Source organism: Dufourea novaeangliae, unplaced genomic scaffold (genome assembly GCF_001272555.1).
Source record: "Dufourea novaeangliae isolate 0120121106 unplaced genomic scaffold, ASM127255v1 scaffold299, whole genome shotgun sequence".
NCBI lineage: Eukaryota > Metazoa > Arthropoda > Insecta > Hymenoptera > Halictidae > Dufourea > Dufourea novaeangliae.
The window spans coordinates 693,703-715,898 of NW_015374192.1; the positions used below are offsets into that span (position 1 = coordinate 693,703).

General features: G+C 47.6%; 1 protein-coding gene across 1 annotated transcript in view; it reads right to left on the reverse strand.

Moving 5' to 3' along the window:
- LOC107192217 (POU domain, class 2, transcription factor 1-like) overlaps positions 1–22,196 on the reverse strand; it is a 121,334-nt gene that overhangs the window by 73,354 nt on the left and 25,784 nt on the right. The window contains exon 2 of the mRNA XM_015581427.1: positions 21,372–21,404. Coding sequence (XP_015436913.1) covers positions 21,372–21,404 — 33 coding nt within the window. The remainder of the gene's footprint in view (positions 1–21,371; positions 21,405–22,196) is intronic.

Consider the following 22,196-nt stretch of genomic DNA (forward strand, 5'->3'; position numbering starts at 1 on the left):
TCTTCCCAAATGTACAACTCGTCGATCCAAACATTTCAAGAAATCAAACAATTAATCAATTAAGAACCCATCCCTTGTAGCGCAAGACAAACCGTAAAGCTTTCACGGATCATCGCCCACAGACGATTGGAAAGATATTCCAAATCGTTCGGTTTCGCGTGACGAATCGACGGCCCCGTGGTGGTTCTTTCGAGGGAACCGTTCAGCGTTGGCGAAATCAATTCCGGGCCAATTTGCAGAGTCTTTGAGCGCGCGACTTGGGTGGCGCCTTAAAAGTGCGTAAATAAATAGATTCGGACGTGGGCGTAGGCGCGAGGGTGAAGCCTGTGGAAACGAGACAATAAGCCCGGAGGGTCCTTCGGCGAGAACTCAAAGAGTGCCCATGCTGCGACACTCGTCCGGTAATCTAATAAAGGGGGTTGCGCCTCCGTTTTCCTCCACCATCCCCCACCACCACGGCCGCCGTCGCTGCTCCACCCCGCCGACCGTGCATTCCTCTTTATTTCTTCGTGTTCGCCGGAACGCCCGGCAACGACGTTCCCCGCGATGATTCGAAGGTAAATATTGCCCCAAAAGATCTCAACGGGCGCTGGAAAATGGTCAATTTTTTACTTTCTTCGTTAAGCTCTTATGCAGCATATTGTATAGATCGATGTGTATGTGACTTGTTATTGGGATTGTGGATTTCGTGCTTTTAACAGATGATGACAATGTTCGAGACATGATGTACGGTAAGGCAAAATTATCAGTTTGTTTTATAATATGTTAAAACACTTAACCTTTTGCGAACGGTGCCGCCTTTAAAATTTGTGTCTGAGTACCTGTGTTATTTTATGATTGAGAGGTGTAAATATTTATTACTTGATTCCACTAGTTGGTAGCGCCACCAGAGAAATGTGCCTATCGTAAAGGGTTAATATAGAGCATTGCTTCCCAAAATGGTTTGACTCACGTACATTCTCAAAGATACAAAATAATTTCGAAGTGTCGATTGATAGAAGTTAATAATTACTTCGACCCAAGTTCTCCCAATGGTTCCATTCTCTCCTTCAATATCCCCCAACACGTGGCGCCGTTTCTCTCGTAATGTCTCTTTTGGCAGCCTGTTCCAGCGGTCACTGCCAGTGGCCACCGTACATTGGCAGTTTCGAACGTGTTGCGCGAGTCCTGTGGTGATCCACTCTCGCCGGTTCCAGGAGTTACCAGAGAACTGCGAGACAACTTCCCCGCCTCCCTTACACTCTCCAACAACCCCTATCTCCACGGTGTGTATATAATCGAATTTCCTTTCGCATTCTTCCCACAGACTCCCCGATGTGCATAATTTTCCGTTCTCATTTTATACTTTTCTTTTTAGAAAGTATTACAAAATCAAACGATACAGCTACCATACAGGCTCGTTAATTTTTTCGTATTTTCCCTTACACAAGAACTCAAAGATCCGTGGCATTACTCGGCCATAGCGGGCGGGACCGTATTTTCCACGATAAATTTTATTGCGTTTCAATTCGCTCGGTGGACCGTAGAAATTTTCGCAAGGTGCACGGAATACCGGCCTGTACGCGGAAAGCAGGATAGAGAGAGAGAAAATAAAAAGAAAAAAACTGAGAAGGACAGAGGAGGTCTTTCAGAAACGGCGGCTATTTACGAGGCTGAATGGAAGAGGGTCCTCGAGGGGAGGCGAAGCAACCACCACTCCTTCTCATTCCGCCACCCCCTCACACACCGCTATATCGACCGCGCCGCCGGCTCCATTCGGCCATTCCGCATTTTAAAGGGAAAATTTCAGTTTATTCGGCCAGACTCTTTTTCTGCCTCCCCCCACCACGTCCAAGATTATTCGGAACCGGAGAGTTCGGCTCGCGGACAGCAGCTCAAATGGAAAATAACGCGACCTTTTGCTCTTGGCAGCTCTGCTCTCCTTTCAACCCCCCAAGATCGGAGAGACCAACGTCCTCGTATCCTCCATTCTTCTCTCATTTCCGTTCGACATTTTCGTTTATCTTCGAGCCCGGATAGACTGAGCAAAATTCGACTGCGCAGCGACGCGTGTCGACTATACATATACCTATTATACATAGAAGCATCAGACGCGGATCCGTGTTCGATATTTCCCTTTGTTTAATTCGTATTGCATAGAAAAAGAATCACTACCTTCGAATTATTCAATGAATTTAACACTCGATATGTAGAAATGGTGAACATTGCATTAACAAGATATGGACTTCACATCACTTTAAAACTATTATATTAAAAACATAGAAAGAAATAATCCTCACCATTGGAAAGAATGACAAATTTGATACAGGGAACATGTAAAATGTCATTTTTGAAGATTTGTGAACTTTCATACATTCTGGCGTTGGGGTCCAGATATAAACCTATAGACACACTCCGATTTTTGTAAATCCAATCCTCACAATATTAACGTCCCTTTCGTATCCACGTTATCATCGTCCAATGCAAACGGAAAAATGACACAAGCGAAGGAACCGTTGAACGGCGGAAAGACCTAAGGGAAGAGGGGGCTAAACAAACGAGTCCTCTTCATCAGGCAGCGAATTCCGTCGTTGTTTGCCCTCAGCGAGGTTCGTGCCGGAAGGAGGATGCGTGTCCGCGAAGGAGGAAAACGGATTCGACGAAGGGAGAAAGTAACGGCCGAAAGGTCCCGCACGTGACGTTCTTTCCGGCCTCCGTCCTTGCGCGTTCCACTCCGCCTTCCGGCATCGCCTCGGACCCCGGGTTGTGTTTGTTTTAGTTATTTTATCACACGCCCGAGAAATCGGGACACCTTTTAAACTTCCGTTCCCTCGTCACACCGGGTAGGTATTCCAATGGACGTGGACGAATTTGGTTTTGCAACTTGGACAGACCGTGTTCTACCCGTTGTTTAACCCTGGGACACCTGAACAATCCAGAATGATCCTCTTTCAACTTCACAGAAGTAAATTGTTTGGTCGCAGAATCGATATACACCCACTGGAAGCTCACAATATTACAGACATCTCTCGATTATCGTCCCGAACACGGGACAATAATCTTATAGGCAGAAATGCTTCAGACCTTTGTAAATTCGTTTTTGCCCGAAACCCTCGGCAACAAAAACGAAGGGACAACCTTTTTATTTATTCGCTTGACTATAACGCCGGGATAATAATCGTGTAGAACAAGCCAGACGATAATCGAGAGAAGTCTGTACATCGAAATCAAATGTCTAGGTGGTAAAATGGCTTTTTGATATACATAAAACTTTATCTTTTCAACGATTAAGACTGGACATCTCCAGATTGCTAAGACTATTAGCATTCTCAACCCTTTTAGCCTTTGTTGGTGAACGACCGTTCGAGTTAAAGTGGAGTGGTATCAGAAGAGGAATTTTAACGCTTCTCCTACCGGTATAAGAGACTGCCAGCCATTAGCATGTCGATCGATTGAAGGTCCATTAATCCAATTAAACCGCGATCGGCGGGCCATTATCCGCTCCACTGCTCGACTAATCCAACGCGGTGGTCTGTGTGCTCCACGCGGAAGGTTCTTGTTCTAATTAGCATGTGGCTACCAGCCAACTATCAACGTAACGGCGTTGCACAACGAATTTCTGCAACGTGCATGCGCGCGATCTCTCCACGTGTGTCGAACGGCCCGGAGGTGTTAATTATCCACGGACAATTACAGCTCTGCAGCGGGTGGTGCAATTCAGAAACCAGGTTCACGAAATAAGAACAAATTACACACGCCCTTAAAAATAGTTAACCATTGTTTTTGAACGATTCATAAGAAACGTACGAGTTGACAATGAAAAGAGGGTTATTTGTTTTACGATCGATGGAAGAATGTCTGTCGGAGACGAATGAAATGATCCATCGAAGGATTTTTGCGGGGGTGAAGATCGGAACCCCAGGACATCGGCAGATTTACTTACCGATCTCGGCGGTGTACTTCCTTCAAAAGTAATGCTTCCCGTACCAAGACGTGGTATCACGATCCACCGACAAATAAAACAAGATCCCGTGTTCCCCACTTCAGTGGATCGCGCTGGGACATCGTCGATCTAGGGGCGACACCGCCCACCCACGTTCAGCAATTCGTCCTACTGCACGCACGTATGAACGCCTACGAGTCGCGAATCGAGACGATCGTCGAATGACTGTCGAAGGGTGATTAAACTACTAACTGAGCCTCGTTCGTGGTATTGAATCTAGTGTAACTAATTAAAGAACTATGGGTGTAGACCTTCCCATCATGATTTACAGTCTAATATTATTGTTCCTCGTATAACTCCAATTCCTCGATACAAACTAAAAACGAACTAAGAGAAATAAAATACACAACCAACGATCCGTTCGGTTATTACCCTCGAAGAAATCCTTTTCCCTAGCCCTGTTCGATCTACCCCAAAATTATCAAATCTCCTATACACCTAGAAACGAACGTTCTCCAAGTCACCTACCATCGACCAAGGTGTATACTCGAAAAATCGTATCATCGAGCACATTGATCGAAGAGAGAGAGAGAGAGACAGCCGGGGCTATTTCGAGCAGAACGTAATGTACGAGGGGGTAGGTTCCCGCGGAGGCATCGACGATAGAGGTCGTGACGCTCGCGAAGGTTATGACACTCGTAGGAGGACAGACGAGGTCGAGAACAGAGGTTGTTCTCTCCCGTGGGTTGATGGATGGTCCTGCGGAGATATGACGCCGCGATTGGTCGACCGTAAAGCAGGACGAGAAGCACCCATGGATCCCGTTCTCCGTTTTTGTTCCTCGGACCTTCCCCCCATCCACCCTCTCGCCCGTAATCCGTCGTCCTCTTCCGCGGCCACCTTCGATCCGCTTTGCTTTATCGTCCGTTTTGGCGAACGGTGAGCTGATCTTCCACCCCTTACCTCTACCTCTTGGTATCCCCCGTTCATCCCACGACACGTTGTTTCTTACGAGTTTTCGGTTTACTGTCCGCGAACAGGGACACATCGTTGCCAGCTGGTTCTCTGTATACATACACATCGGACCCAAACAATTTTCGTTTCAGCGAATTCGGTGCATTTACGACGGGACGATGAGAGGATCGGTTGATGCTTGATCGCAGACACCGTTGTTGCACGGTGCAGCGGATAGGATGCTTTAAGTGGCTGGACGAATATCGTTTTGGGTTAAGGATGGTGGTTGCCGAGTGGGGAACGCCTTGTAACTCTTTAGGGTTAGGTGGGTTTAAAACTGTCCTACCTTTTGTTTAGTTTTTTATGCATGGTGGAATATATGTTAACCCACCTCGAAAAGTTAAAGTTACTCATAGTCATACAGTTTAATATTTTATTTTTACCTTTCAAGTAAGTAGAATAATCCGACGTGTCAGACGTGTTTTAAACGTATTTTGTCCCAATGTTCATCCAATTAATACCTCAGAAATGAAACCTCAAACTCAATTTCGCCATTCTTGATTTTCGTCCTGATTTTACACACAGAATCCACCACGTGAAAATGTCCCACATTTTTATTGATACCCTGTATACCTAGTGTAGCTTTTCTATCTTTATAGGAAGTACAAATCCCAATAATTGTTGTAATCGTGAGTCGATCAATGTATGAACATATATGGATAAAAGACAGTGTATAGTAGAGTAACAGGTATCCATAGCACTGATGTGATTTTTGTATACAGTGTGTGCACCGTAAGGATAAGACAGATATCGGAAGGATTTACCGGTTAATGGAGCTACGGTTGAATTTGAAAGATGCTTTTTCGAATGAACGTCGTGCGCGGGCAGGTGTAGTTCGAGACCAAATTACCGCCACTTGAACGAAGAAAATTACAGATCCTTGTGTAAATCGGAGAGAGGATTGAGAATGACGGGATCAGCGGATTTTACGGATATTTAATCGTCGACTAATTGCTGTGTCGTAAACGCGTTTAAACTTATGAACTGACTCGGGGGTTTTCGATCCATCGAGTCCACACGGAAAATAGTTCCCGTCTAATCCCGACCGAGAAACCGATTAATCCCCCGCGGGATCCAGAGGAGGGGGAGGCATGGTTTTGCATCGACGTTACGGGATCGTTGGAACTAATGATTCCGCGAAAGCTTTAAGGAATATTATTATTCTTCGAGATAGCGAATGAGCATTAACCTGGCCGTTAAGTACCTATCGGGACTTCCCTTGATGAGACGCGCGTTAATGATCCTTTATGCGATGGAATTAGCTAGAATGGCGCGTAATGAGTAATCGTGAACAACGTTATGGTCGGACTTCGAAGATATGGGTCTGCGGCATCTCCGAGGTCTGGGGCCCCTTTCGGCCGTCACCGTTTCACGAAATGAGATTTCCGAATTAACTTAATTGCCATTGGTAAAAACAGCTCGGCGCCAGAAACGACAAAATCGAATCCTGAAACACTCGTAAGGGAGAATACCGAGCGTCACGAATTACTCACGGGCTTAGAAATCTTTCGTGTTTTTTTTTTTCTTCCATTACAACCGTCTTCGGGGCCAGGCGAAAGAACGTCTCAATATGTACAGGGTAACGAAGCGCGAGTTGCACTCCTCCGAGTTGGTGCCAAGGGGGCCGTAATATATGGCCCCTAAATCATCAGGGAAGAATGGATATGGTGGCTGCTCCGTCTAACCAGGGTAACCGCTCCGTAAACATATCAATCAGCGCCGTGGTCCTACGTGCCGTTAGGAGGCAAATAGGGTTTGCATATGCTAATGGGGGGAATTCCATTAAATTGTCGACGGAGGAATTTTAATCGTGAAAAGTTGCCACACATCCCCCGGCTAATTTCACGCCAAATATTCCGTGAATCTTCGCGCGATAACGATGCCCTGTGTGTTTAACAATGAAAATGTGCATAATGCAAATAATTCGAGAGAAACATTACTTACTCCGTCATTGAGCACACGTCGACAGGGAAAGTTTAATGTTTCGGGGGATTCGAACTGTAAACAGGGATTAATTCCTCAATATTAATTATTTATATATTTTTCTCCTCTCTTTAGCAAATAATGTTGCGACTATCACTAAGAATCATAGATTTGAAGATGATCAGCATTCATTGATAAAAAAAATCCAACGGTACCCTGTACTACTGTCTTCGTAAACATCGAAGAGTGACGAACAGATTACCTGGTAATTTTTATAATTGTCCCTGTATCTCATAATCTCGAACGAACCACTTCAATCAAGCCAATGGATATAAACAGAAAAAAAGGGTTTACGAAGACGGCCCAGGAAAGCGAGGAGAATGGAATCAGCAATCTTCGGATCGAGATTGATTCGCGGGGTAAAGACTCGCGCGCGCGCGCGCGTGCTCGGCGTGGCGCAACACGACGAAGGAGCAAACAATGAGAAGATAGACCAAAGGAGCGAACCGAGACGCACGCAATTCCGATGTACCAGCGCGGCGAGGAGCCCAGCGATTGTGATGCGGGGCGATCGCGTGCATTCGGTTAATTCGCCAGGGCCGTAAATAAACCGGTGAAAATAATTTGTAGCGTTTTCCAGTTCCCCACGCATTAACGCGAAATATCAATCGCCCTGACGATACGGCCACAAATTGTCCGTCCAGCGGGTTCTCCGATCTTGGCGAAGAAACGGCCCACGCACCGTTTGCTGTTCGAGACTTCTAGTGTCTGTGGAAGGCAACAGTACGTATCCTTATGCATGTTAAAATTTGCCGCAGTCTACTAATAATTTTGTAATAAAAAATCAACCGAGCATCGAAGCTCATCTCGATAACCGGACGGGTACTGACGGTCTGGGGGAGTGGTAGCAGCGCAACAAGCAGATGAAGCTGTAGCCAGGGGAACGGGTAACAATGAGTGCAGTGATAATGCGTCGAGCCACGGTGAATGGATGAAGAGGACGGTGAAAAGAAGCACGGACGTCGAGGAGGGACGAGGACGTGGCGAGAGTTTGCCCGAAGGAGATCATTAGTCCACCTGGCCGTGGCCCCGGGTAACGCTTAACCGCTTGACAAGCGTTGCGAGCCGTTATCGGTTTGTCCCTAATTATGCACACGTGACCACCACACCAGGCACCCCCGGATAAAGCCTTGGAATGATCCTTCCTCCTTCTTTTATTTTTCGTTTCTCTCTGCCGGATGAAGAGGTGGTGTTTAAAATTAATCGTATTGTCTACGCCCTCGGCTCGTTCGATCAACCAGACGCGCAACGTCACGAAGACACCAATGAATGAGGACGAGCCGCTGCAGATGCAACAGTGCCACCTGTACCAACCTTACGATTCTTCCTCTCGCCCTCGCGTAATGGTACACGAACGTTCGTTGGAGGGTTGCCGGCCGAAAGGTCTTTTGTAATTTAGCAACAGTGTTATATATAGTGCCTCCTTTTTCATAGAGCGTGGGGGTCTTTAGTATGTTTGCTCCGGATAGCTTACGGCGGTACGCTTACAAAACCGAGGAACCGTAATGTTTAGTCGTTTCAGTTCGAATAAAACGAAATTATACGCCTTTAATTCCCTAAGTTAAAATTGCTTTTCTGTTTGAAAAAAAGGGGGAAGTTTACAATGGGTTAAATGTCGCCACTAAAAATGACGCGTGGTATTTTTCAGAAGAGATTCGTAGGTTTTGTTATTTTGTTTTTCAACATTATGTCCTCGCTAGGGACCATGCTTCCTCTCATAGTTTCGAAGATCACGCGTTCGGACAAAAAGGAGAACGATGGTCGGGGGAACGATTCCGCGTAGCCGTTTCGAAATGGCGGGTGGACGGCGAAAAAACGTAATAGCGAAACGAAAATGGCGGAACGGAGAGGACGGGCGGGCCCCGAGTGCTCTCATTCAGTGACGAGCCATGAATGTTTAGGCGGCACGATTAAAACGTCTCCCAGCGTGGACCTCTGAGAATCGTATCGCGGAACGAATGCCGATCGATCCACGGCCACGGCGGGAATGCGGGGGCACAGCGTTTGATTTATGCCGCGCATCACTTTCGCCTGCGCGCGCCCGCCCGTCTGCACGCCCCCCCCCCCTGTTGCAATGGCAAACAAATGACGAAGCAACGCGTGCAACAATATCTCCTATACTCGATACTTCAAACGTTAAATTTGTAGTAAAACGGACGAGTCAAAAAAGAAATAAATTTCACATATTTGTACAGTCGTCTTAGACAGTAAGTTCCCCCTGGGAAGTGTAGGTACAGCCAAGGAACGCGTCGGCAGCAAACGTGCGCTCAGGCACCGGGACGCTCCGGAATCGACTTAATCGTGATTAATATCGCGGGCTCATACCGCATGTCGGTAATTATCTACACGTGTTTTACCGAGTCGAACGCTGTGCTCGATCGCGAGGGCCCCCGATACGTGTGGGAAACACGGATCCAGGGCCGTGTGTGCTTGTTCGCTACCATCGATGTCTCTCTCCTCTTCTTCCACCCACGCGGTTCTTTCATCGCGTTCACCTCGTATGTATACAGGGTGGGGCAATAACTATGTCCACTTTGAATATTGCCGTTATTTGTAATCGGAAGTAGGAATTGTCTGAGACGAACGGCGGCAGCGGAGTCCAGAGTCATTTTGACGTGTAGTAAAATTGTTGTTGTACCCAAGTTCAAGAAGAAATTGTGTTTAAAATTTTACAGTATCCTGCCGCACGACAGTTCATTTATTAATTCTCAATTCTAACGGAAAACATTAATTATTCATTAACAGAACTTTGTACAACGTGATTATATAACTATAATCTGTGGATTTATTGGACCTTTATCAATTTGTTCAAAACAATCTCCTCTTGGCAACCCTTTCGATTCAACCATCTTCAGATAAATGGATTATAATAGAGATATGCGACTTTTTATGACGTCGCAACACTATCAAAGAATTTTTACAGAATATTCAATTCACCCGGACCACTTTCATAATCACCGGCACATATTACATTTACGTGTAAGTAATCAGTAGCTTCAGATGGGTCAAAATAATCCTGCGTTCGCTGTACGAGGGGTTAAAACCGGCTCCGTAATGCCAGCCCCAAAGTGTTCCTCAATGGGTTCCGCACGCTGGGGATATTCACACTATCCATGTATAGCCGCGGCACCTTTGAAGAATGTTCAGACGGTGACTAGCGAAACGTGGGGCCTTAACCGATAGCGGGAATCCCGTCTGAACGCGGTAGACCGTGGACGCGGGAGGAGCGAAAGGATGATCGCTAGGGGGTTGGATGAAAATAATCAATGGTGGGAGGCAAGAACCCGCGCCCGCGCGTATTACCATATAGCCAGCGTGACTCCGAGAACGACCGCGGGCCTCATCTGAATAAATATCGTATTATAATTAAAGGAATCGTTCGACCCATAAATCAATGAAGTCGGTTTATATATCAGGCCTCACCTATATAATGTGTACCAGTGGAGTATACCCCAGCGGGCCCTGCTCGCGCACCGTGGGGGGTCCCCCTATGCTAATGGCGCCCTCTCACGAAGATCGCTAGGGCCCTAAGAGGGCCGCAGAGGCACGGGTGGGAGGGATAGAGAGATACGCGAGCACCACCGGTGTGTGCTTTTGCCCAGGCGAGGAGTTCGTCCGGTTCGGCCCTGACCCTGAAGCCGCCGCCGCTTCAAGTATACAACATCCCCCCCCTCCTTCGTTCCAACGCGTAAGAATCGTGAGGCGTCTCCCTCTGATCTTTGCCGCCCGCGGACCGCTTATCAATTTGTTAGCGAGCGCTGTTTGTTAAATCAAATCAAGGGCTCGCACGCCGTGCCGATAAATAATCCTGCTTAATATGTGCCTCGATTCCACCGTGCTCTCTTTCTCTCTCTTTCTTTCTCTTTCTTCCCACCCGCCGGCTGCTCGCCGTGTACACATTACACCCACGTGTACGCCGCGAGATGGGGGAGGGACTTGGGCCCCGTTGGCGGGCCCCCTTCGGTAGTGAGAGTACACGCGTTTCCATCCACGTGGTTTATTGATCCATCGATCGATCCACCGGGGCCCTGGGTCTTCCCTTCGTCTCTACCTCTTCCTCTCTCGCTCCCTCTTTGTCTTTCTCTTCCGTTCCTTCCGTCTGTCGGCCGAGAGAGGCCGGCTTGTCAGTGCCCGATCGAGCTATCCGCTCCGGAGTGATTGAGCCTGATTTGCGGGTAGCCGGCCGACTGATTTATGGCGAACCTAGGAGGGGTAGGTTTTCTGCCTTTGATCCTGTTCGGTCCGCATGGGAAGGATTCTTGTCTTCCTGGGAGACGGGAAGAACGCTATCTCTCTGCGGTGGAAATGCTGGCTGGGTACAATTTTTGCAATCTTAGATCGTGATATCGATCGGAGCTGGGGGAGATTAGAAATGAACCGTCTCTCGAATGAACAAGTCTCTATGCGGTGTATTATGAGGAGTGGATTCCTTTTGTACAACTTGGAATCAGAGGAAACATTTAAAATTACACGTTAGGTATGTCGGATAAAGAACTAGGAACGATGATGGTATAAATGCACCGATATTGGAGTTATCGCCTCTCTCTTTCGAAGAGGAGCATTGCGTGGCGACGCAGAACGAATATATACGAAATGAAAGTATCGACACTCGGGGCGGAAGAAAAAGGACTAAAGGGGAAGAAGAAGAAGAAGAAGAAGAAGACGCGCGGGTATAGATCCCCGGCGAACACACCCCTCGAAACGTTTCGACAACCTGGGCCCCAGCGGCCAGGCGGCCGGCCAATATTTAATTACAGATAATTACCGGTTATAATGCGCGGCAGATCGGCGGCCTGCCGTTTAATTGATCGGCTTTACGGCCTGATTTGTGTATCTGCTCGTTCGTGCGATCCGCCGTTAAACTCCCGGGCCACGATTTTTAATTCCCGTATCCGTGGCTCTGGATCGCTTATATGCCTGCCGGTGCACCGTGTCCAGGGCATTATTTAAACGACATTGCGCAATCCACCCACCTTGTTGCCGCCACGGTTTATTGCGCGTGTGTCGCGAGCGTCGATATCTGTGCGCGAACTGTTCAGAACGTGCAAGAGGGAAGAAATTCTTTATTTCGATATCTTCTTTCGTACTTCCTGTCATCTTTATGCACTCGAATCTTAGTATTTCTATTGGTCCTTGGAACATCTTGCTAGAAGTACCATTTTAGCTTCATCAAGATAATGGATTATTTTCCTTTATCTAATTTTTCCTCCGAAAATTGCTTACACGTGACAAATTACAGTATTGATCTAATCTAGCCCAGGGATCATCGTCCAGCATTCGCGTAACCTTCCCCTATTTCTAGAAATTAATATGTTCTAATGATCAAGAAAACCGGAGCGATTCGGTAATAATTCCGTGATCTTCCACGTGATTCCGAAAGATGTTTCAATATTCACCCCGATCGATTAATCAAAGATCATACGCTAGCCGTGTGTACAATTAAGCGCTCCGCGTAATCGCTGGTTACTCTTTTTATGCAACAACCCGAACCTGATTCCCCGGGTCGACGAGAGAGACCGAGAGATAAAGAGTCTGCGAGAGAAGAAGGCACGGCAGGATCTGTCCGGTCACGGTGGTGCTGGTGCTGGGGGGTAGCTATGCCTGGGCCCATTCCGGCATTCCATCGAGAGGAGAAAGGGACGCGCCCGGGACCCCGTTTAGGCATCGCATGACGTTCGTCTATTTATCAACCGGTATCATCATTCGCCTTTCTCCACCGCGATGCCGCCCCCTACGGCGATTTAATCTAATTTGTATCGCCCTTTGTTAATCGTGGACCGCGCCGTTAATTCGTACGGGCCCCGCGAATACGGGGCCCGGGCTCGTCGCCCCAAATAAACTACCGTGCGGCCCCGTCCACGCTGCGTCTCTGACTCGTCATAATAAACGCCTCGGATCGTCACACGCACACGGACTCCTTTTGTCCCGGGAACATTGAAATATTCCTGGTGTGTCGGGGGGGGGGGGGGGGGGGGGGGTATCCGAAGAACTTACGATTTACAGCTGAAGTAACGTTTGCTCTTTATTCATCTTAACTGCTGTCCCGTCATTCTGATATTTAGAGAGTCCATAAACCAGTCAACAAGTGATTAATTTTAATGAAGTTGCGACAATTTACGTGGGAACCTAATATCAATAGATTACATTCGTTCTAAATGCAGATTAGTCATGTGGATCAATGAAACCTGTACTACTTCCAGATCATAGCATTTTAGCTGGCATCGCGAGATTTTAGCCCAGGTCTGGGACTTTGGTCTGATAGCATCGATATTGGTGGTTATCTCTTTGGGACCTCTAGCAAGAGAATACGCCTACAGCTTAGTTCAAATTTAAGTCGAACTAGACTACTAGTACAAACTTCAGCAATGTCCCCTACCTATTAGACATACTTGAACGTACAAAGAGAATCTCAGAAGGCCAACGAACATAGATAAATTGCGCGTAGAATAGGCCAGCCTGAGAATCCACGATGCAATAAATAGTCGGTAGATCACAGGCTCGGCGACGAGAGAGGGAATAAGGGAGAAGAGACGCGGGAAACTCGGTTCGATCGTCTATTGCATTATTACGCTTGAACCCCCTCTCCCCTGTTCGGAACTGGCCAGCTTGTCTGCCATGTCCGCGGTACATTTTAAAGTTTCCACCGGCGAAACACGAAAGTTCGGCACGGTCGGCTCCCTTTGCCGGGGTCGAGAGCATGCAGATCCGACACGAAATATCATTAATAGTCGTTTGCCGGATGGCCGAGCCCGGTAATCGTCTCTTCTGCGGTTCGGATCGGTTTCGCCCGAAAACCACAACACGCCGACGATACTGGCTGACCCCCCCCCCCTCCACCCTTTCGCCTCGTAATTTATGTTCATGAACTCCCTCTGGCCAAGTGCGAACGGTATTGCGCCCAGGGTACCAGACTCGCGGAAACATAAATTCCATTGAAACGATGAGTGGCGTTGCGATCGTTTCACCTGGCCAACTTTCGGTCGTGTTCCCGTAATCGATCCACTCCTTATTTAGCCAGATTCCATTTTACACGTTTACCACTTCCTTGCTACATTGTTGTCTTCTCTCTACGTGCTGCGGACAGTTTGGTCTGAACGGATCAGATCTGACGTGTCAACGGAGAAGGTAGATATACGGGCTAACGAGTTTAGTTACTAACACCTGACGAGCTAGGTTCCTTTCTTCGAGTCGTGAATATCGCCAAAGAGAGAGAAATAACGACGACAAAGCGTGTCTTTTGTCGCGACTCGTCGACTATCCACCCGTTCAAGACCTAACGACCTTCGTGTATGTACTACGAAGACAGAGACCTCCGATCGCCGTGGATTTTACCTGTATTACTTCTCGATCGACGGACACTTGGCGTACAGAGAACGTGAGGAAACCGGCAGCCAGCCAGCCAATCCCACGCACAATGTCCACGACGCGTGAAGAGCTCTCGCGACGGTGTCATTGTTCGTTTGATTGCCCCTGGCCAGCTCCTGGGCCGCTCGCACACACGGGGCCCGCCTTTTATTAGTCGCCGATTAGCCTCGCCGTACGAGGTCCACGCGAGGGAGTCCCGGGGCCACGGTGAACCACCGTGAACCTACACGAATCGCTATGGTTTTCGATCAAAAATCCTGAACCCGTTCTGAGGCTGATTGGCGCCTCAACTTTCGAAGATGGTGCCTCAATGTTAAGAATTTCATAGTTTTTTACACTCTTCTAGAATCTAGGTGGAATCTTAACAATTTCAGGGGCACTTTGTACATCGATGGATACTCAAGAAATGACTACCAAATTGTTAATTTATTCTACAATTACCGAAGTTTCTAAATGTAGACTTCTCGGAACACTGACATTCCAAGCGAGCGTTTATACTGGATGAATTAAGGATTTCTAAACGTAGATCTCTCCAGTACACATCTAACATTCCGTTCAATCTTTTCGTAAAGTGGCGTTTCCAAGAGATTTTCCGTCATTCAAAATTATAATATTCCTCGACTGTTCACCCGCATGAAGTCTACAAGTCGTCCAATTTAATCAGACGAACGTCCCGACGGTCCTCGGAGTGGTCCAATAACAATAATAAAGCTCGGGGGGCCGGGCGGAAAAGAGCGGCCGCGTCCATTAGTTACGTTTGGTGGATCGGGGCCTCGACGGGGACCAGAGAGAGCGAACCTGCTCCAGATATTCTCGTCCAGGGTCCGGCGGGTGCACCGTCATCCTCGTTCGTCCCGATACAAAGACAACGCCGCCATGACGGGCGACTTGGCTGGCCAGAAAAAGTGGCTATGCTAAATAATAGTCCTGCCGACGGCGGCGGCGGTTCGTTGCTCGGCTGCTCTCGCATAGTTCATTCATGAATCCGGATTCAGTGTTCCTTTAGTGGCGAGGAGGGGCCTGCAATTGCATTCGGCCATCCTCGGGACGATATCGAGGAGATTCGAAGGGTTAAAAAAAAGAAGAAACTCTCTGTCTTGTATTCCACGGGCTCTGATTTGCAACCTTTTTCGTCGGTTATCGATCTCTGAAAGTCGCTCGAAATCAACATAAAATGGCCCGTTGAAATTCTTCGATCGCCTTTCGCGAAATGAAATTCCAAATATTCCACACGGGGAAATCGTGGTAGATTATGATTCTTTATTTTTGTGCTCATTGGAGGAGGATGATGAATAGAAGACAACTGCCGGATGTGGATATACCTGTCCCCGCGGTCCCTCGTCACACGAAACTTCCAAAAACGGAACCCTCGAATTTGCGTAGGACATCGGGAATTATTATGATGAGGATTGCCCGACGAACCGAACTGCAGGCCGTCCCGCGCTTTTTTCTCTCCGAGGTTTCTTTCACGAGTCGAGGTGGTCGTCTGGGCTCCTCTAATGGGGCCAAAGGACCGATGTCTGAATGACACCGTCTCTCTCTCTCTCTCTCTTTCTTTGGTCTCGGTGGTGTGTTCCGCTGCTACTAAAATTGACGAGGACCGTCGACGCCAGGGTCCAGGGTACACGCCAGGTAGTCCCCGGGAGCTGTTCGCGGGGATACACGCTTTTGACATTAGGTGACGAAGGTGAACAGATATTTTGGCCTGTTACTCCCTCCTCCCAGAGATCCCGCGGATAAGCCGAATACAGACGTTCCTTATTTCCCGTGCAAGTGTTAACAGGATAACCGAAGACTGTCCTCCGGTTTAACCTTCGAGGAGCCATTCAAGTCTGGCCATGGAGATCTGCGAGAAAGATATCGCAGATACGAATCTACCGAGGATTTTCGCGATGAAACCTGCCGGCGTTTTCGTGAATGGGGTGAAAGAAGCTCCGAAACGAAATTACAGTCTCCCGTAAGATTTTCTTCGACGATTCAAGACCACGATCGAGCGCCGATGAGTCCAACCGTGTGCAGACCAGTTGAACCCCGTTTGACCATTCCGGAATAGTCAAAGGACTCGGCGAGTGATGCTACCGAGTCGACTGGACGTTTTTCTTGCTCGCCTATCAAACGAGTTTCACGTGGGGGTTCGGTGTGTGTTAGTCGGTGGAAAGAAAGAGAGCCTCGCTAACGGGATAAACGAGCGATCGAGCCGCCGCTGTACCTACACATTCCGATACGTAACGGAGAAGAGTGTGCACATCGTTCCAGGCCCGGCCAACGGCGGCTGATCCGTACGCAACGGGTATAAAAAATTTCTCGGAAACGTTCACGTGCATATAAAATTCGAGAAATTTCAAGAGATTCGCGGAACTGTTTGCTCCCGCGGGAAACGGTACATAAAACAGCTGTCGGATGCGGTCGCGAGCAGAGAACCGCGGAGATTCGTGTTTACCTTCGGACGAATAGAAGTTGCAACAATGTTAACGGTGTGGATCTTTTGTACCATATAACATCCATGGAACTATACTTTTCAGAAAATTTTTTCTAGTGACAGAATATTCTATATGTTTTTTTTTCATCGATTAAAAAATTTAACCCTTCAATAGTCGCAATTCAGAAAATCACACAAATGGCATGGGGTCTCAGGATAGTTCAATAATTTAGTATTACGTTTTTGTTCACTTTCTTTTAAGGATCAAATAAAACTGTGGCCACTAATTAAGTATCTTATTATTACTAAAATTCGTAAACAACTTGATATAAAATTGTATGTAAAAAACAGCGAAAGAAAACAAAGGTTCTCTAAAGTAATTGTATTTTGGCATATGACGAAATCAACTGTTAAATAAACAAGATGAATCACTGTTAAAGAGTGAAGTATTTGTTGCGAATAAATTTTTTACATTTGTTGTATTTTGTCACTAGTTTTTTATCATCTTTTGTAAGACAGAACCTTCTTGGACCGAAACTTAAAAGTGCGAAGAGGATTTTAGAAAATTTTTATGAGGAACAGGACAATGTTCGGTCGACAACCAACCGAAAAATTTCACCTTCTACCCCCTACCACCTGCCAGAGCGCCATTTCCTGTTCGGAGAGTGGCTCTCGTAATCATTATTATTCGCAGCCAAATAGCCGGTGGCGTTCTCGGCACTGATTGGCCTTCCTATCTCGAAAATACCAATTCTGCCGAGCCATACTGGTGCATTAAAGTCTCGGGGGTTAATCGTCCGCGGTGGTATTGTTCGCCCGTCTGTAAGTACTGTACCATCAATGAATTCCACAAAACTCTATGAGTACTTCAACATTCATAAACTCTCATTTCAATCATTCTTCGGTCATTCTCAAAAGCGAGTGAATTCCGATTAGTTTCCACCTATTTTTCCAACCCTTTTTAAAGGAATCTTAACTCCTCCATAATTATAATCATAACCTTTTCCAATCACTATCAAAGATATTATTTTCAAGCTCAATATATATGTATCATATACACAAGGGACCCCGTTCCCCTCCACAAATTTTCTTTTTTCTCTTCGACAATACAATAAAGTGTTAAAAAAACCAGTTCTCCGTTTGCTAGAAGGGAACACAAGACACCCTCCTCCTCCAATTTTCCCCAGTCTCCTCGAGGAACCCCTTCGAGCTCCTCATCGATAAGAAAACGCAGCCCTCGGTCGCCCAATTTAATTCCCACCACTCGGAAGATGAGATTAAAACGTCAAACGGCATTCCGCAGCTGTTTCACGCCGTGCACGCCCGCATGCAACTTCCGCCAATTACCGCTTGCGTACAAGGGGCGAGTAGGGGGGAGCGTAGAGGAGAAAGAGAGAAAGAGGGTGGTCGAGGCGGCTCGCGCGATGCACGGCGAATGCAAAGCACCGACAAGGTCGCGGTTCCTAGTGAACCGAGTTCTGCTGCTCCGTCACCTTCGCAGGTAGTCGAAAGAGCCGTCGAACGAAGGAGAATGAGCGAAGAATAGCCGAACGAGAAAGAGAGAAAGAAGGAAGGCGAACACAACGGCCACCGTCGGTGGGACAAGGAGGATCGAAGACGGCGAGTAGGAGAGTAAAGGCCCCGGGCGAGGTCACCCACCGCCCCCGCCCCCTTCACTCCCCCGCACACTCTGATTACCCGCAGCCGGGGGCGGGACACACTGTAATGAGCATCGAAGAGGTGCTCAACTCCGACCTCGCTGAATTTTCCCGGTCCGAATTGCTGGAAATGGACGGCGAATCGGCCATAGAAGGAACCACCATCGGGCTCCTGAACCGTGGCGAGAAAGGTATTACAATTCTCTTCGAACCTCGTTACACGGGCGAATTTCTGTCCCCTTTATGTGCCGGTAATTACGAGAGACGACCCGGAACTAGAGACATTCGAATGAATTAGATTCACCGTGGACTATTCGAGATTACCATTGATCCTATGATTTATGTAAAACAGTCCGACACACGTGCTGTGTCTGTGAAGGATTCCGGATGAAAATAGCCGAGATGACAACTGGGGTAGTTTTAAATAAGATGTAATCCTTACAGGACACAAGTCTCACACCCCAGTGCGTTTGTATTCATTTCATACCATGGGACTTTCGTTCTCTTCCAGGCCGGAAGAGAAGATACCGTCCCAAAGACAGATCTTCATTCGTAATACGATCGTACGGTATACACACCCGCTGAGAGAAGGTCGCGTTGGGGTGATCGTGAACGGCGAAAGACTTCGTGGGCCGAATAGGGGGACAGGCTGAATACAAGAGTAGCCTAGTTGCCTGTCGGCGAAGACACCCGGATGATCGAGCGATGTTATTTTAAGTTTTCCGTGGGGGCTCTCCCATCTCGTCCTAATCGGCTGTCAGCCACCCCCGGTTGTCAGGGGTCGCCGGGCCACCCCCACGGACACGACGTGCCAACGCTTCGGGCACACTTACATATACATATATACATACACCCACCACGCGTAGCACACATACAGAAGTGAACATAGGCATCGTGGAGCCAACACAAGAGAAAAAGAGAGAGAAAGTGAAAGTGGTGGCAGCGACCGAGAGACCCCCCGCGGACCGGATTCGCCCCTTTTTTTTGTACAAGCAGAGAGATTCGCGCCCGAGAATCATGCCCCTCGAGGGGTTGTCGGATTCAAAACGCTTTACACTCTCATAACCTGGTAACCTGTTGCGTCTCGGGGACGGAGAAATCGCGGGGTCACCCCTCGAAAACATGCTTTACCACGTGCTCTGTCATCGTGATTGACTCACAGAGAGAGAGAGAGAGAGAGTATACCGGTGGATGTTCCACCTCCTTCGGTGACCTCGAAAAAAGAAAAGAAGAAACGCAACAACGTTTTACTGGCTGATAAACCTCTGCACCGGCGAATTCCCCTTGGCTAATGTCTTTTCTACCCGCGGAAGCCTTCGGGTCCCGGGCCCGGAACACATTTCATAAATGTGCCGCTTAATCGACCAACTTCTTAAATATCCACGGGGGAAACGACTGTGAGACGCGATCCTTAACCGGTGTGTGCTCGCCCGGTCGAGTGAATTAGTTTTATCAACGGTGTAATGATTCGAGCGACGATTCGCGGTCGTTACGAAATTTGTTACATTAGCATCCACCCCGACGTTTACGGGTCGACGATAAGTGGGTACCGGGTGTAAAGCGGCTGTATGGGGACCGATAAATATTCCAAAGGGATAGACACGCTGCTGCGGCGGCGAATGAAACGCATAATAAAAATTATCAGCCCCAGCCAGTCGCGGAGGACTCCTGAAATTCCAACGGCGCGGTCGGCCAACGTCGTCGGAATAGACCGTGAAGATGAAGTCGCTCCAGGAAAGCCTGGGATGACCTCGACCATGGCTCCGCGGCTCGTTTGATGGACCTCGTTTCATCTTTCTCTCTGTCTCTCTGTCTCACTGTCCCGCCGAGTCCCCTGTATTTCCACCAGATATACCCGTTTACATCGCCCCAAGTTTGGTGGCACATATTATATATATATATATATACCTGAGAAACGGAGGCAGGAAGAGATAGAAACGAAGAGAAAGAAAGAGAGACAGTGGTCTTCTCGAAGGTAGAGGAGCGGTGCTTATTGCGTGATATTAGCCACGGTGGCTGTCCGGGGTAATCATAATCTCGAAAGAGGGACAAAACACAGGCCCCGAATCGCATAACGCTGAATTTTACGACTGCCCGTATAGGTAGAGGACGGACGACCGGATGCTGCGCGACTTTTTACCGCCCCCCTCCCCCTCTAACGCGTCCCTTGATGTCAACAAGAAGACTGCCCGACAACGGAAATATACACCCCCCGCCTGGCGGTGGAGATATCCATGAGAAACTTCGACACTGATTTCTCGATTAAGCTACTACGAGTACAGGAAATCTTCGATGAGTGCTCGAACACTCCTCGACACTGACGAGATGTTCATTCAGAACAGTGATAGGTTTGGAATTCGGAAGCAAATGATATTTATTTCAACCGCATAGGGCCATTAATTTATAAAATATTTAATGTTCAGGAGCCTTCGAACACTCATTCAGGATTTACTGTTTACTCTATCTGTGTACCATCGATTTTCTGTACGACTGTATAGTTCTACCGTTTCGTATATTCTCTGTGTTCCTATCTGCATATAATAACGATAATATCTTCGAAGAATAAAAATATATTGTGATCTGGAATTTACGTCTGGGACTCGCAAGAAATCGAAATCGAGAGGAAACCGCGTGGCGAGTCGCGCTTTCTATCTGGAACGATCGTTCTGGGAATACGATCTAATTTACGCGTTTGCATAAACCTCGCGCGCGCAACGGTTTCCAGGTAATACAAAGAGGGAAAATCAAGGGGTAGGGGTGACCGATGGCGATATCGGGACCGTGTTTCTCCGTTACATCGGCACCGTTTCGCAATCGTCCCGCGAAATGGCCGGTTCGAGCGCGAGCCGAATGGGGGAAAACGGCCCTCGAATCGCGTAATCGGTAGCCGTGTATATTCATTCACGGAAGACACTGGAATAGAGTAGGTTTCCCCCCGTATATTTTTCCCGTGCACAGGGTAAGTACGGTCTTGTAATTTCTAGGAGATTGAGTTCCGTGAGTCACTCACCATAAGGTCGGTCCGCAACCGGATCGCAGGAGTCTGTAACAGAAAAGCAAACGAAACGTTCGATAAGAAACACGGAATAGTCTCGGTGTGGCGTGCGCCGAATTCTTCTTGTTCGACTGCAATTAAAACCGGCGAGTATTCCTCCAACGAGGAAAGAACACCGTTTTTATTCGAGTCATACACATACCCTTGGAACTTTTCGTTTGATAAATTCGAATTCTCACCAAGAACGATAGATAAAGAGAGAGAAAGAGATTCTTTCCTTCAATCTCTCCATTTGTTGCCTTCTTACGTTCTTTCTTTACATTCCACCGTCTGGAAGTGAAGAGAGGGGTATCATTACGCAGTCGTTCGAATAGTTTATTCACGACGATTCGAGAACGACCCTGATCCGTCGGTAATAACTCCGTGGGTATAATCGCCGGACGATCGAAATGACACTCGCGTAGTGTACCCTCGGTGGCCCATTATCTTTTTCAATTTGCATACGGCGAAACGATTGCCGCGATAATTCATCCGCGGCGAAGAAGGCGGTATCACAGTCTAATAGAGGCCTCCGATCATCTCTCTTCCTCTTTCTTTCGCTCTTGGCTCCGTTAAGTAATATCGTTGGCCGCGAAACCGTCGGCAATTTGCGCATCGACGGGGGTAATTGCCAGCTGAAAGATTTGATCAATTACCGGCGGAATATCTTTATCTAATACCGAACAATAAAACACTCGAAAGAAATCACTGCTTCCACGTAGATAATAGATACACTCGAAATATCCAGGCTCTCTATCGTTTCACGTTCAACGGAAAGCATCACGACTATTCTCGATTTAT